The sequence below is a fragment of the Saccopteryx leptura genome, chromosome 7 (genome assembly GCF_036850995.1).
Source record: "Saccopteryx leptura isolate mSacLep1 chromosome 7, mSacLep1_pri_phased_curated, whole genome shotgun sequence".
Taxonomy (NCBI): domain Eukaryota; kingdom Metazoa; phylum Chordata; class Mammalia; order Chiroptera; family Emballonuridae; genus Saccopteryx; species Saccopteryx leptura.
In genome coordinates this window covers 56,963,320-56,977,261 of record NC_089509.1, presented here as the reverse complement: position 1 = coordinate 56,977,261, position 13,942 = coordinate 56,963,320, and the positions used below count along the sequence as shown (strand labels likewise).

The 13,942-nt window shown below is 55.2% G+C and overlaps 1 protein-coding gene across 1 annotated transcript in view; it reads right to left on the bottom strand.

Annotated features, from left to right (window-relative positions):
* Nucleotides 1-13,704, bottom strand: part of GAD1 (glutamate decarboxylase 1) — a 42,928-nt gene extending 29,224 nt beyond the window's left edge. The window contains exons 1-5 of the mRNA XM_066345400.1: nt 13,467-13,704; nt 11,876-12,020; nt 8,547-8,609; nt 2,735-2,893; nt 1,119-1,361 (exon numbers count right to left, since the gene is read on the bottom strand). Coding sequence (XP_066201497.1) covers nt 1,119-1,361; nt 2,735-2,893; nt 8,547-8,609; nt 11,876-11,957 — 547 coding nt within the window. The 5' untranslated portion in view covers nt 11,958-12,020; nt 13,467-13,704. The remainder of the gene's footprint in view (nt 1-1,118; nt 1,362-2,734; nt 2,894-8,546; nt 8,610-11,875; nt 12,021-13,466) is intronic.
* Between the last annotated feature and the right edge of the window lie 238 nt (nt 13,705-13,942).

Sequence of the window (13,942 nt, the reverse complement as noted above, 5' to 3'; positions counted from 1 at the left end):
GGAGAGAAATGGGCCCGATTCTCCCCAATTTCAGGGATCGGCAAGGCAGGATTTATCAAAATGAAATAGGCGTGAATATGGGTCATTCTGCTATCTTTAGATCAGGGGTCGGGAACCTATGGCGGGAACCTATGGCGGGAACCTATGGCTCACGAGCCAGATGTGGCTCTTTTGATGGCTGCATCTGGTTCACAGACAAATCTTTAATAAAAATAATAATAACGCCCTGGCCGGTTGGCTCAGCGGTAGAGCGTCGGCCTAGCGTGCAGAGGACCCGGGTTCGATTCCTGGCCAGGGCACACAGGAGAAGCGCCCATTTGCTTCTCCACCCCTCCGCCGTGCTTTCCTCTCTGTCTCTCTCTTCCACTCCCGCAGCCAAGGCTCCATTGGAGCAAAGATGGCCCGGGCGCTGGGGATGGCTCTGTGGCCTCTGCCTCAGGCGCTAGAGTGGCTCTGGTCGCAACATGGCGACACCCAGGATGGGCAGAGCATCGCCCCCTGGTGGGCGTGCCGGGTGGATCCCGGTCGGGCACATGCGGGAGTCTGTATGACTGTCTCTCCCTGTCTCCAGCTTCAGAAAAATGAATAATAATAATAATAATAATAACATTAAAAATATAAAACATTCTCATGTATTACAATCCATTCATTTCCTACCGCTCATGTTCATGGTTGCAGGTGGCTGGAGCCAATCACAGCTGTCCTCAGAGACAACACCAAATTTTTATTGAATAATGCCTAACGTACACGGGTTGTTGTATGGCTCTCACGGAATTACATTTTAAAATATGTGGCTTTCATGGCTCTCTCAGCCAAAAAGATTCCGATCCCTGCTTTAGGTTGTAAATAGCTTAAAACCAACAGCAGAAGTTGACATAGTACTATATAATACATACCTTTTAAATCTGCTTTTACAACAATAAGTGATGATGGGCTTTTGCTAGGGTTGGGGCCTTCTATAACTGTCATTGCCTAAGGCTGTTGTGTGGTCCCTGAGCACTTTGTTGCCTTCCCTCACAAGGTTTGTGTTTCTCCTTCAACATGAGTTTGACATCCTCACAACTGGAAAGGGTGTGGTGCAATGCCACTGTGTGCCCTCCCCCGGTTCTCAGTCTTACCTGTACGAACCCCATACTTCAGGGTATCTCTGCAGTCAACCAAGATCTGCTCCAGGGACTCAGGGTGGTCAGAGAGCTCCAAGTTGAAGCCCTCCATGCCTTCCAGCAGCTGGTGTGGGTGATGAAAGTCCAGCACCTTGGTGGAGCGATCGAACGTCTTGCGGACATAGTTGAGGAGTATGTCCACCACCTCCAGTAGGAACTGTACAGTTTGCTCCTCCCCGTTCTTAGCTGGAAGCAGATCTGGGGTGGGCACCAATGAGTGGTTATCACTTGACTCACAGCCACCTTTCCTAAGCCCAGAAATTCCTAATACTAGCCATGGTCTTTACAAGCCTAATTCATTCTAGGATATGTCTACACATTGAGAATCTGATGCACTATCTCCCCAGAAAAATGCACATAAGTATATACACGGAAGTAATGCACATTCCTTCTAGAGGCTCATAGATTTTTTGATAGGTTTCTTGTAAGTGAAATGGAGTGCTCTGAGACCCCGAGAGCAGCTGACACTGCAGTTGTACATTTGTGGGCTCAACGGACATTTGTCAGGTTTGTGATGGAGGAGGCTTCTGTCTTGCTTCCTGGTACCAGCTGTGTCCCTGTACATCTGATTCAGATATTGGGCTTTTGGTATGGCGTCATGATGTGCTTGATCTGCTGATGGCGGAGGGTAAGGCCTCTGTGGGTAGAGGCTGAGGCTCCCCTGAAGAGAGTGTCTTTTGTGGTATCCTTAGACAGGGAACTAGAGCTGGAAGATGGGACTCAGGAAGGCGGGGGAGGGAACTCCCGCCTCTCTGTTACCCTCATCCTTTTGGGCCTGCGCTTTAGGAAGTCTGCAGCTGACTTTGGGTTGCTGCCCCTGTTAGGCAGAGTCAGGTTAGGGATTAGGGTGGAAAGCCATAGGAGCCCCAAATAACATTGTCAGCGACAGCTCGAGAGCAGATTGGTTATGTGTGATGCTCTGTGTCTATTCCCTGGATTATTTCTGAAGTTTACTAAAGTCTTGTTTACTGTTCTGGTCTGGCCTCTCTGGTCTATGGGAAGTTAGCGGAAGGGGGTGGTGGTGGGTGTACCTTCGAGCTGTTTGGGAGACAGAGACTGGCAAAGCCCCTCCTTGGACCAGTGATGTGGGGGCAACAGCAGCCAACTGAAGCTCTCCAGAAGGAAAATGAGTTTCAGGACAGCCTGTGGACGTGAGGCCCAGCCACACAACTTCCCACAGGGTGATTTCATTCTTGCTGTTGCTGTTGCCAACATTGGAGGATTCAGGCTATTAGGGGAGTTACTGCACTTTCTTATATGTAACAGTCCTTTAAATTTTGAGATTCTATGAATGCATATTTGTCTTTGAAAGTGTCTTGAGCATTGATTGCTTTATTGATTATGCTCATTCAGCTTCCAAAGCAAGGATGACCTGAGCACTAAAGAAGGGGGGATTCAAATGCTGGAAAAGTGGCTTCATAACAGTTCAGACAAAACAATGACATTTCTGGTGAAAGAAGTAAAATTTCAGGAAAAAGTCAAGAAGCTCAAATAGGGAACCTACTGGATAGCACTAGGGCTGGGGGAAATGGAGGTGGGGGAGGGTCCCGGCGGGGGCAGGGAGAGACTACCTCGAGCAAACAGGTTGGAGAAGTCGGTCTCCGTGCGCCTGAAGTGGCCATCCCTGTCGCTGTTCTCACAGGAAATCAGGTTCTTGGAGGACTGCCTCTCCTTGAAGGCACTCACAAGCCGGCTCTTCTCTTCCAGGCTGTTGGTCCTTTGCAAGAAGCCTATGGCACAAGACGCTGGGTCAGAGGTAGTGCCCTGAACTCCAGCCGCAGAAGGCCTGCTGCTGGGCCAGGTCGACTCCCGGAGAAGCCGAGTGTCTGCATTTTATATACAAGGGCTCGGGCACCGCTTGCCTTTAGGCGGGGAGGGGGCATGCCAAGTGTCATCAGTGGCACAGACCCAGTCATGCAAGAGAGAAAAACCGTAAGCAAAGCCCATTCTCTTCTCTGAATGTGACAGTGAACTCAGAATTAAGTCAATGGGACAGCTTCCACTCCAGTGCCCAGCCCCAGGATGGGTTTTAAGGGAAGGACGCAGTTGCCATCAGAGAGGATGCTGCCAGCACTGGGTTTGCAGGCTGCGTGGCCAGAAGGAGGGTGAGGACCAGCAGGGGGGGGAGGGAAGATGCTCTCCTCAGCCACCAAGTACAGCGCACAGGTTGGATGTAAGTGTGACTTTCTGAAGATAAACGAGACAGACCCTCTACCCTGCGGGAGCTCCATGGACATGAGCTCTGAGCCCAGGGTGGGTTTCAAAGAGCCACCTCTGTCCCTCAGTGGAACTGGGTCTCCCTCAGAGAAGCAGGTTGGATGTAAGTGTGACTTTCTGAAGATAAACGAGACAGACCCTCTACCCTGCGGGAGCTCCATGGACATGAGCTCTGAGCCCAGGGTGGGGTTCAAAGAGCCGCCTCTGTCCCTCAGTGGAACTGGGTCTCCCTCAGAGAAGCAGGTTGAGCCCAAAGGGCTGCAGAACGGCTACCTCGAGCACACAGCCTCCCCCACCCCTGCCCCGGGCCTCCACACATCCCCTCTGGGCTCGGCGCCTGCAGTCCTGCTCCTGCCCTCAGCACCTCCTCCAGGTCAGTGTCAGTCTCAGTCCTTAGCCAGAACTGCACCGTACTGAAAACAGGAAGAGAGTTCTAAGCTTCTTGGTGACCCCCAAAGCTGTCTTTGTAGACACCAAGATCCTTGGGGAGTCGCCTACATCACCAGGCTGGCTTGGAGGCAAGTTAATCTGAGGAATTCCGCTTTACTTCTCCAGGATGGAAACTGGGAAGCGAGGGGTAGAGGAAGGAGGGGTGCAGGGGGAAGGCGGGAGTGATTAGAGTCCTCCCACACAGGAGCAGGGACAATTTTTGGAGGGAAGAACAGAAAGGCAGAGGCACCAGGCCCTTCATTATTCCCAGCACCTTGTAAACTTCCCGCTCTAGCCAGAAAGGACCCCAGAGGGGAGAAATACACTTCTGTGATAATTTTCAACCAGTGGGCTGCCAAGAATTTATAAAACATGCAATACCTGACTGTTTCGTCAGGGGCAGTGTGACCTCTTTCCCTTAGATTGTCAAATAAAAAATGACAAAAGTCCACACAATAGCTGACCAGTGTGAATAAATCAAAATTATACCTATTTCTTTTGTCAGATCAGCAAAAAATATATTGTTGATGTGCCTCAAAATCTTAATAATTAGTTTATGTGTGCCACGAGATGAAAAAGGTTGAAAATCGCTGCACTATTGTCTAGTAGAGCTCCATACTTGGATATAAAGGTGGGGGTTGTATGCTTTCCTTCACCTCTTCTCCTACTTCCTGAATTCCTCTTCCAAATTTCCAAAGTCCAAAACCAGGAGCCAGCAGTCACTTGGCAGAGGGATGCAGAATCACCTGGCTTCTGAATTCAGAGACTGCTTCCTGCTTCTGGAACAGGGAGTGTGGAGTTTGCCAGGCTGAAAAGACCAAGTCTGTGTGAAGTGAGGTCCTGCCGTTGAAACCCTAATTGTAGGTCCCTAACCACTGGTTGGCTCTGACCCACTCCTGGGAAAAGCCGTAAGTCTCTCTACCTGAAACCTCTCGGAAATGCCTTTTCTCTGGGCAGCTGCAGGACCCAGGTCCTCCACTGAGGCTTTGGATATTATCTCTGAATCTCAGAGGTATCCTGATAGGGTTGAGAGAAGACAACTTCAAATGTGCATTCCATTCCTAGACCACACTCCCTGCAGTGCACTATAAATCCATATTTTCCCTAAGTCCTATAGTGATCTCTTGAATAGCAAAATTACATTGCATTTTAAATTGTGGCAAAACTAATCTGATACATAAACAATGTATATTGTTCTTGGAATAACAATTTCTTGGAACATATTTGTTTTGTAAAATACTGGGAGCCTCATAAAAGGTAAATGAGCCTGGACTCTCTGAGCTCTTCGAGGTTCTGTAAGGAACTGTATGCTCCTGCAAGGCTGACCAGGTGGTGGATGACATTGAGGTCAGTGTGTTGACACCTTCCCTGGCTAGCAAGGAGTCCATGAGACTGAAGCAGACTGCATTCCTTGCTCTACACCCTGGCTGTGAGGACCTAGTTTAAGCCTGTGAGTGACTGGTAACCCAGCTTGACATTCTTAAGAGTCAAGGAAGCAAAACAGAGTGAGAGCCGAAGCTGCAGTTGGTTTTGGTCAGGTGGTAGCACTGTGGCTAGCTTCAAGCAGAGGACAGGAGGTGAGCCCTGTCACGATTCCATCACTGGGCAGTGGGGGGAGCCTGCTGCTGGTTCTTCATGCTGCCACCAAACTCAAAGGTCTAGGAACCCAGTGAGTGGGGGAGAGTGTGGGGAACAACAGAGCACCTGACATGAGCCATCTGCTTCCAGGTGGGGCTGTGAAGGGCACAAGGCATAGAAGCATATGGCCAAGGGGGTAAGTGGGGCCTGAAGCCTAACCCCCCAGTTCTCCTCACCATTTGCCGCACAGAATTGCATCTTACTCTTTTTTTTCTTTTCTTTTTTTTTTTTTTGTGTGTGTGTGTGCTAAAAGTATCCTGCCAGACCCCCATCCCCCAACTTTTTATTTTATTTCAAGAGCGGCCAAAAATACAGAATATTTGAAGTCTGCATTGAAAAGTTGGCAACTGACACAAAATTAAACATACAGATACATACACAGTGCATAGGCTAAATAAAAGGGCCCAGAGGCTGGAGCTGGCAGCCAGTTCGGGACCTCTGCATAGATAAGTGTTGGAGGCCCAAGGACACACTGGGAGGTTAGCAGAACCCATAGCCAGAACTTAGGGCTCCCTGCAGCTCCTCCTATTTAGGTCATGAGACCATGCCTGTAGCCACCCCACTCTCGATTCCTGATAAGACCCTGGGTTTCTTCTAGCTTATTACTCGCCCAGGGGATTCTGCCTCCAGAGCTCAGACCACTGGTGAGACCCGGGTTCTTCCTTACAGCTTCATTGTGGGGGGCTCCAGCAAAGAGGGAGAGGAAAGTGGGTGGGGGTAAAATCTTGGCAAGGCACTGAAGCAGTTGGGGGGGGCAATGGAATAGGAGCTGGGAAGAGGATCATTAGTCCTTCTGCTATTTTAAGGTGAAAGGTCAAACCAACCACAAAGTGTCAGATCAAGAGAACACGCTCAGGCCGCAGGAGGTCTGACTTGAAGGGAATGGAGGTGTCTGTGTGGAGGAGGGGAGGAGGCTGTGGATTCAGGTCAAAACTAAAGACTGCACTTTGCCTTAGCTAGATTAAAATGGAAAGCCAGAGTTAGCCTAACATATGGAAAATAAATCGTCCTGGTGTTTTCTTTCCTTGTAGAATCAATCTTCATGTGAAGTCTCCTAACCTGTGGCCCCCAAAGCATGCATGTTAGCAAAAGGCAATTTCCCCGTAGTGGATTACTAGCCCTGTCCTCCCATCATCTGCGTTTCAACTTCCCTGAAATTAGTGTTAGGGTTGGAGGTAGAAACGAAGGAGAAACTCTAAGGATGGCAGCCCCCAAATACTCAAGAGCTCTCCCTCAGGGGCCCCTATTCCAGAACCCAGGGAAAATCCTTTACCCAAAGGGGTATTTAGACCTTCTCTTTGGGTAGACTCGAAGGGCCTGCAGTTAGGGCAGCAGGAAGCACCGCCCTGCCGAGGCCAGGAGGCGGGGACTGGGGTGGACGAGGGATGGCCCTCAGGCAGGCCCAGGACCGAAGGGAAAGCGGCCCTCTCCCCAAGCCTACCGGACTCTGTCCTCCGCTGCGGCCGGCGCCCAAGGCTAGCTCAGTTCTGCTTGCCCGACTGCATGACAATGACGGCTGCTGAAGCCCAGCGCCTCGCAGAGGGGACGTAGCGCTGAGCAGAACGGGCCATTAAGCCGGGAATGGCGGCCGGGAGGGGGCTATTTATAGAACAAAGCTCGGTAGCTGCCAGCTGCTTCCGCCAGGGACCTGGCCCCTGGCCTCACCCCAGCGGCCTCACCCCAGCGGCCTCGTGTGCTGGGGAAACAGCTAATCCCCGGGGCTGGGCTTTCCCTGGGAAACGGCTAGGTCTGGAGTTGAGCAACCCTTCCTCACTGTAAAAGCTGCTTCTGGGATTCAGAGGACAGAGACCCAGAAACGCAGGGAGGGAGCTGTGCTGGGAGGGGAGAGTGGTTTCCAGAAGCTGCTAAATAACCCCTCTGCTGCCACCGGGGAACCCAGGACGCTGGGAAGCTGGGAGGACCCGCCCCGGAGGGAGGACCAGCCCCGGAGGGCACCCGCTCGCCCCCCGCCAGGCGCTCCCGGGCTGGAGTTGGGGCGGGGTCTAGGGCGGGCGGGCGGGCCCCGTGCAGGCTCCGCCGCTATCTCCGGCGCGCAGCCGCTGACGGATGGCTCTTTAATAAGCCCCTCGTTAATCTTCTCCCGCCTCTCCACCCCCTGCCCAGGGACGCCCGTATTTTCTGGCCCGATAAGGCTATAGGTTTTAGACGGTGAATTGTAGCAAGGAAAGCAAGTCCTCATTGTTCAGCCGGAGCCACTCGACTGTGTCCCTTCGAACAAATCTCCTTTTTCCTTAAAAAAAAAAAAATCACATCCCTTGGGCATTTTCATTTCAGACCCTCATGTCTCCAGAGAGCTGTTCTTCCTCCTTCCCAGCTCCCAGATCTATTTTCCTTTCTCTCTGGCAAACCGCACCCGACTCCCCATTTCTCTTTTGCGCCGCCGCTCCCGCCTGATCCCTTTGGTTTCCCTCCTCCACTTCAAGGGCAAGCCTGGCACACCTGGCCCGCACCGCCCGCACCTCCCCCAGGCAGGCTACCGGGGCTGCAGGCAACCCTCTCTCTTGGCCTCCGAGGTCCCAGAGAACGAAATCTGAATCTGTTATGGCATCTTGAGGCAAAAATCTCTAACCAGAGAGGCCGCTTTCAACGCACGACGATAGAGAGGGAAGGGGGACGATGTGTACGTGTCAGCCACCACCTCAGGCAGATACCGCGCAATAGGTCTGCTCTCCAGGAAAGTCAGACCAGTTCTCCTTTTCGGCGCGACCTTCTGACTTGTCCGCACCGCGCAAAGGTCGGAACAGCCCCGGCGCCGGGTTAGAAGAGCCCGGTCGCCACTCGGGGGCGCTGTGTTCGCGCCCTCGCACCTGGACCCCCGAGAGGAGCCTGGTGGTCTCAGGTAGTCCGGAATGCTTTGGAACGGCCCTCCCGGCTCGGTCAAGGGAGAGCAGAAGAGGGTCAAGGGCTGCAGAGCAGTGTCTCTGCCCCGCCTCAGGGCTGTAGGTCTGTGCGTGGGAAAACCAGGCCCAGGATGGCTGGTTTAAAGCCAGGATCCCCTTTCACACGCGCCCCTGTCAGACACTAGCTAAGTCCGCTCTCCGTGTCTCCTTGCCCGGCTCCAGCGGCTCTTTCACTTACCGCAAATCTTGAGCCCCAGTTTTCTGGTGCATCCATGGGCCACGCCGCACCAGGTGTCATATGCTAGAAAGCAAGAGAGGAGTGATCAGTGAGGCTTGGGCCATGGGAGACCGGGTAGAGCGCAAAGGTTTATTTTAGGTAAGGTGGGCCAGGTCTTCACCAGTGCTCCTCATTAAAAGGTCTTTCCTGAAAGAAGCAAGGAGCCAGCCAGACCTGTGCGCACATAGGCGGACTAGTGTCCTGTTCTACTTTCAGGTACAGAACAGGGTCTCTGCGAGGCCATGCACCAGCGCCCTGCCGAGCCTCTGAGCGACCCTCGCTGGGAGCCGCGGAGGCGAGTCCAAGTGGGGCAGGCTGACCCCAAGAGCGCAGGGCCCTGCTCGGCAGATGGAATCGCCCAGCACCCACCTGCCAGGCCCTATCTATTGGTTTTTGCCCCGAAGACTCGAAAGGCGACCACGGCAGCTCGGAAAGGGAACGCAGAGGCATCTGGGACCAACACATCTCATAATTTCTTGGCGGGTCTCCAGCCGAGTGGCAGCTTAAAATAAACTGGCATGAAATGGGGTCGCAGAAGAGTTCAGGAATTAATTGGGTGAAAAATAGTATTTGACTAAATGATCGGACTCGCATGACTGCTCTTCAATCTGACCGGGGAGATGGGAAGACAATAGTGCGTGTCCGGTCCTCATCCCTGGTCCCCTCTTCCCAATCTGCCCATCATTAACTCCTCCCTCGACATCTGGGGTCTGGGAATCGCCAAAGGAATCAGGCACCCTTTCTTTGGGTCTCAACTGAGGACCCAGGAGGTGCCGTCCTATCAGACTCCTCAGGGTCTATCTGGCCCTCGGGGTTCAACCTCCAGCAAAGAGCACAGGGTGCCTGCGAAGCTCACGTGTGTGAGCTGATGTGGTGGAGCCAGCAAGGCTCCTCCAAAGCAAGGCTTCAAAGCAAGGCTCCTCCAACCGCTCCCATCCCCCACCCCAACCTAGCCTGTCCCGCCTGAGTGTTGGCTGCGATAAGAAGAGTGACATCCATTAAACCGAGGCACAACAGAGCCCCAGCGAGAAGAAATAACCCGACGTCAGTGAGATTGCATGTCACAGATGGGAGTTCCTGCAACAGACAGGAATTCGGTACAAAAAGCAAAACTCTAATAATAATATCCCGCGGGTAAAAAGCCCATAAAATGCTTTCATTTTAAAAACCATCTCAGCTAATTTTCATAACAACCCTATGAAATAAAAGGAGTATTAATCTAAGACTCATTTTACAAATGAAAACATTGAGGCTCAGAGAGGCTAAGAAAGTTTTCTAAGGTCTCTCAGCTAGGGAGTTAAGAGTTCAGACCTATTGTTCTATCTTTCCTAGTTGCAAATAACAAAAGAAAAGGAAAGAGAAATAGGGAGGGGAAATGAGAGAGCCCCTCTAACATAGCAAGGAGTAGGGGTCGCTGGAGCAAGAGGCCAAGGGCGGTTGCACAGACGAAGCAAGGCCACCTTGCCACCGCCCAGGAGACCTGGCAGGGGCAGAGAGGCGGAGACAGGCCGGCCTGCAAGGACGCCTCTGCGACGGAGACTGAGCGCAGGTCGAGCGCCCGGCCTGTGCGTGCAGCCTGGGGCGCTCCTGCGCAGCTGGGCTTGTGGGGAGGGGCAACGGTGTCGTCCAGACAGATGTCTGCTCTTCCCAGGCGGGGTCTTCGACCGCCTTCCCTCTACCTGGGAGGGTTCCGGTCGCACCAGGCCACGTGCGAACTCAGTTCCGAGCCTCTGGTGGGGCTCAGACCCAGGGCCAGGCACAGGCACCCCACTTCCGGCTGCAGCAGCTCCGGTCCGAGATGCGGTGCAGGATTCCAGGGTAGGGGACACAACCAACGCCCAGCTCCGCAGGCAGAGAACAGGGGCGGGAAATGCGGAGAGGACCGGAAACGAAACCCACCCAGGCCAGAGCCACAAAGGCGCGCAGGCCTGGATTCCTCCCGGCCGCCCCAGCCGCTCACCAGCCAGCGCCTGCCTCACGTGCCACCAGGGCGGGCGGCCCTCCGAGTCCCTCTTTGTTGTGTGGGTCATTGTAGCTCGCCCGGGGGGCGGGAAAGCCAGCCACAAATGGGACTAGAACACAGCCTAGGGACTTAAGACAAGGCCTCCAGTCCCGGAGCCAGCGGTGGCACTGAGGCGTTGAAGACGGGGTTTACCCCATCACACCCCCAATCTTTGTTAGTGGAGACAATCGACGTCTTCTTAAGCTCATAGAAAGTGCCATAAAAGCTCAGCAATAAGCCCTCTGAACAACACCGCCATCCTTAAGCCTCTCTCATATAGAAATTTGGGGGCCATTACTATCTCGAGCTGACAGATTTGGGGGGAGGCACATTTCAATCCAAATTGGAAAAAAAGAAAAACAATTCCTTCATCCCCGTGCCTCTGCAGAAAAGTGGGAAATCAATCTGAATTAGAGACATTCTGGAATGGGCTGAAGAGCTCACTGAGCTGGGAGCAGGACGCATCAGTTCCCTCCCCACCTCTGCCCTCTATCTGGTCCCCCTGTCCTTCCCCTCCCTTCAGGACGTGTCGATGGCAGACAGGTCTCCCGCCCGAGAGAAGAAGGGGTGCTCTCCCTCCCGCCCTGGCGAACCTTCTGGTCCCCTGGTCCCCCAACTCTGGCCTCTCAGGGTGCTGCCCACGCCTTCATTTATTTATTTATTTATTTAGTCTCTGAAATGTAACTAATTGTCTAAAATGTCCAGGCTCAACCTCAAGCCAGTTTATATACCTTTCTCTCCTTTGACTTCTCCCTCACTTGTCAATAGCTCGAGGCAAATCTGAAGCAATTAGGACCTCGAGTTTTCTAAAAGCTGCAATTAACATCGAAATTTCCGCCGATTATAGACTTCCAGCACAAGGCAGGGGGGAAGAAGAGGGGGGTCAGATCTCGGCTTAACGAAAGCCAGAGACAGAAAACTCTTTTTCCGCTGACTCTCCCGGTTCCTAACACCATCCCCTAATCTAAGCCCCGACGTCCCACTAAGCAAAGAAACCACACACAACACGACAGAAACCACTCTCGACGACGCCTGTCCCCCGCCGCAGCCACTCCTCCAGGGTCGCTGCTTCTCCCACCCCGCGCGGCTCCCACTCTCCCGCGCCCGCAGATCGCTCAGCTTCCCCGCTAGTCGAACGGTCTCTGGCTGGGCCCGGGTCGGGGCCCCGTTTCTTCCCAGCCCCGTTCGTCTCGCTCCCCCTTCCCGTTCCTCCAGCGCAGCCTCCTCACGTCCCGGCGCCTTCCTCTTCCCCACGGTCGATTTTACAAGAAACTGGGGCAGGACCTACTTGTGGGGCGCAGGTTGGTGGTGCTGGGATCCGCTCCCGCGTTCGAGGAGGCGGCGGACGAAGAAGGGGTGGAAGACGCCATCGGCTCGGTCGTGCCGGGGCCTCTGCCGTCAGGGGTCCTCGGCCGGTCCGGCTCAGGAACAGGCTGTAACGAGACGCGGTAGCTGTGCGGGGAGGGCTTCCGGAGTCCGGTGCGTGGTGGGAAACGGAGCCGCTGGAGGTGCGGGCGCTTCCCCTGAATTCGGGGCTGGGGGAAGAGAGGCGGAAGGAAGGGCAGCTAACTGGCTGGGTCGGGGTTCGCGGGGAGAAGGGGAGATGTGCGCGCGAGCCCCGAGAACTGCAGCGCCGGCCACGCAGCCCGGAGCGCCTCTCCTGCCTGGTGTAGAGGGGCGAGCTGGAGCTCAGCGCCGAGACCAGAGTAGCCCCGGGCCAGCGCAGGACGCGGGGGCGCGGGGACTGGGCTCGGGTGCGGGGACTGGGCCAGGAGGGCGAGGAAGGCTCAGGGCGCGATTTTCCAGCCTCGCCACGACAAGCCCCATTGGGTTCTCAGCGGCCGGCGGGCGGGCAGACAAGGGGAGGGCGCGCGGGGCGGGCACGTCTGATTCTGTGTCTGATTTTTGTTGTGTCTGGCTAATTCCCTGAAAAGAAGGAGGCTAACCGCTCCGGGGACCGAGGAGTTTGGTGGAATAAGGTGAGGAAAAAAGGATCCAGATCTTTACAATCTTCCTTGGACTTAGCTGGGGAAGAGCTACAATCACCCTGCATTCCAAATAGCCAGAAAGCAGAGGGTCACAACCTTGCTGGTGCCCCCTCTCATCTCACCCCGCTTTGAGCCATCTCGAAGCCTAGGACCAGGCTCGGTGTAGGATTCTGTTCCCCTTCCACCCAGCTCTCTGAGGTCCCTGGCTGTCTCGCCGCACAGACTGGGAGAGGGTGAAGGAGGCAAGAACGAGGAACGGTCACAGGGGAAACGAATGTGCGCCTAGCGCGCGGGAGGCGGCAGGCGCTCGGCGCCCCTGCTTAGCGTTAAGCGCTGGCGCGGTGGCATCCGAAGACTCCGAGACAGAGAAAGTGAGGGCACATCGAACAGATCTCGGAGCCGAAAGAGAAACGCCCACCGGCCACCGCCCCTTCGCTCTCCCTCGGACTCCAACCCTAGCCCCGCGCACGCACTCGCACAGAAGCGCCGGCAGCGCGTAGACGCGGCTCCTGGGGGGAAGTAACAGGTTACCGCTCCGAGTCGCGCTCCGGGCGCCGCTGCCCGAGCCCTCAGGTGAGACCGGCGCTCACGGCCGGGAAGCGCAGGGGCAAATCGCTGTCGATCCACTTCTGCGCGAGCCTCAGCCACGGCGCATCCCTGGGGCGAGAATGGCGCTGGCGGGGACGCGAGGAGAGCGAGGGTGGGGGTCTCCGCGCGGCGCCCCAGAGAAAAGCCGGGACGGAGGCAGGCGGGCAGGTGGGACGCACGCGGCTGCGGAGGGCAGATGGCGGAGGCCCGGTGTCGGGGCTGACCGCGAACCACGGCAGAGGAGACCCAGCAGAACAGCCAGGGCTGGGCTCTAGGAGGTCCGGCGGCCGCACGCTTACCCACCTGGGCTCGGCGACAGCAAGCCGAGCGCTCCCGCCGCTCCTCTGCGCAGCGCCCAGCGATCCGCTGGCTCTGCCACAGGCGTAACCGGACCGGCGTCCCCTCCAGCTGCCGCCTGGCTCCCACTAGCACCGTCCGGCACGCTGGCGCGCGGAGGAGAGGAGAAGGACGGGGCGAGTCTGCCGCTTGGCTTCGGAGGAGGCGGGGGCGGAGCGGGGAGGCGGGACCGGCTCCGCGGGGGAATCACGAGGCCGCTGCTCGCGGGGGCAGCTCGGCGGCACAGCGGCGGGGCTCCTTTGCAGGTGCCTGGCTGCCTCTGGAGCTTTACATGGCGATTATAAATCCAGATCACGGTTTTGCGCCTGGAGGCGGGAGGGGGGGAGAAAAAGGCCCTATGAGTAATCCAGAATGTACTCAACACGCTCTAGTTTTTGAAATAGGCAAGTGTCGGGTAAGACGAAGGAAAAGATCATTCCTGT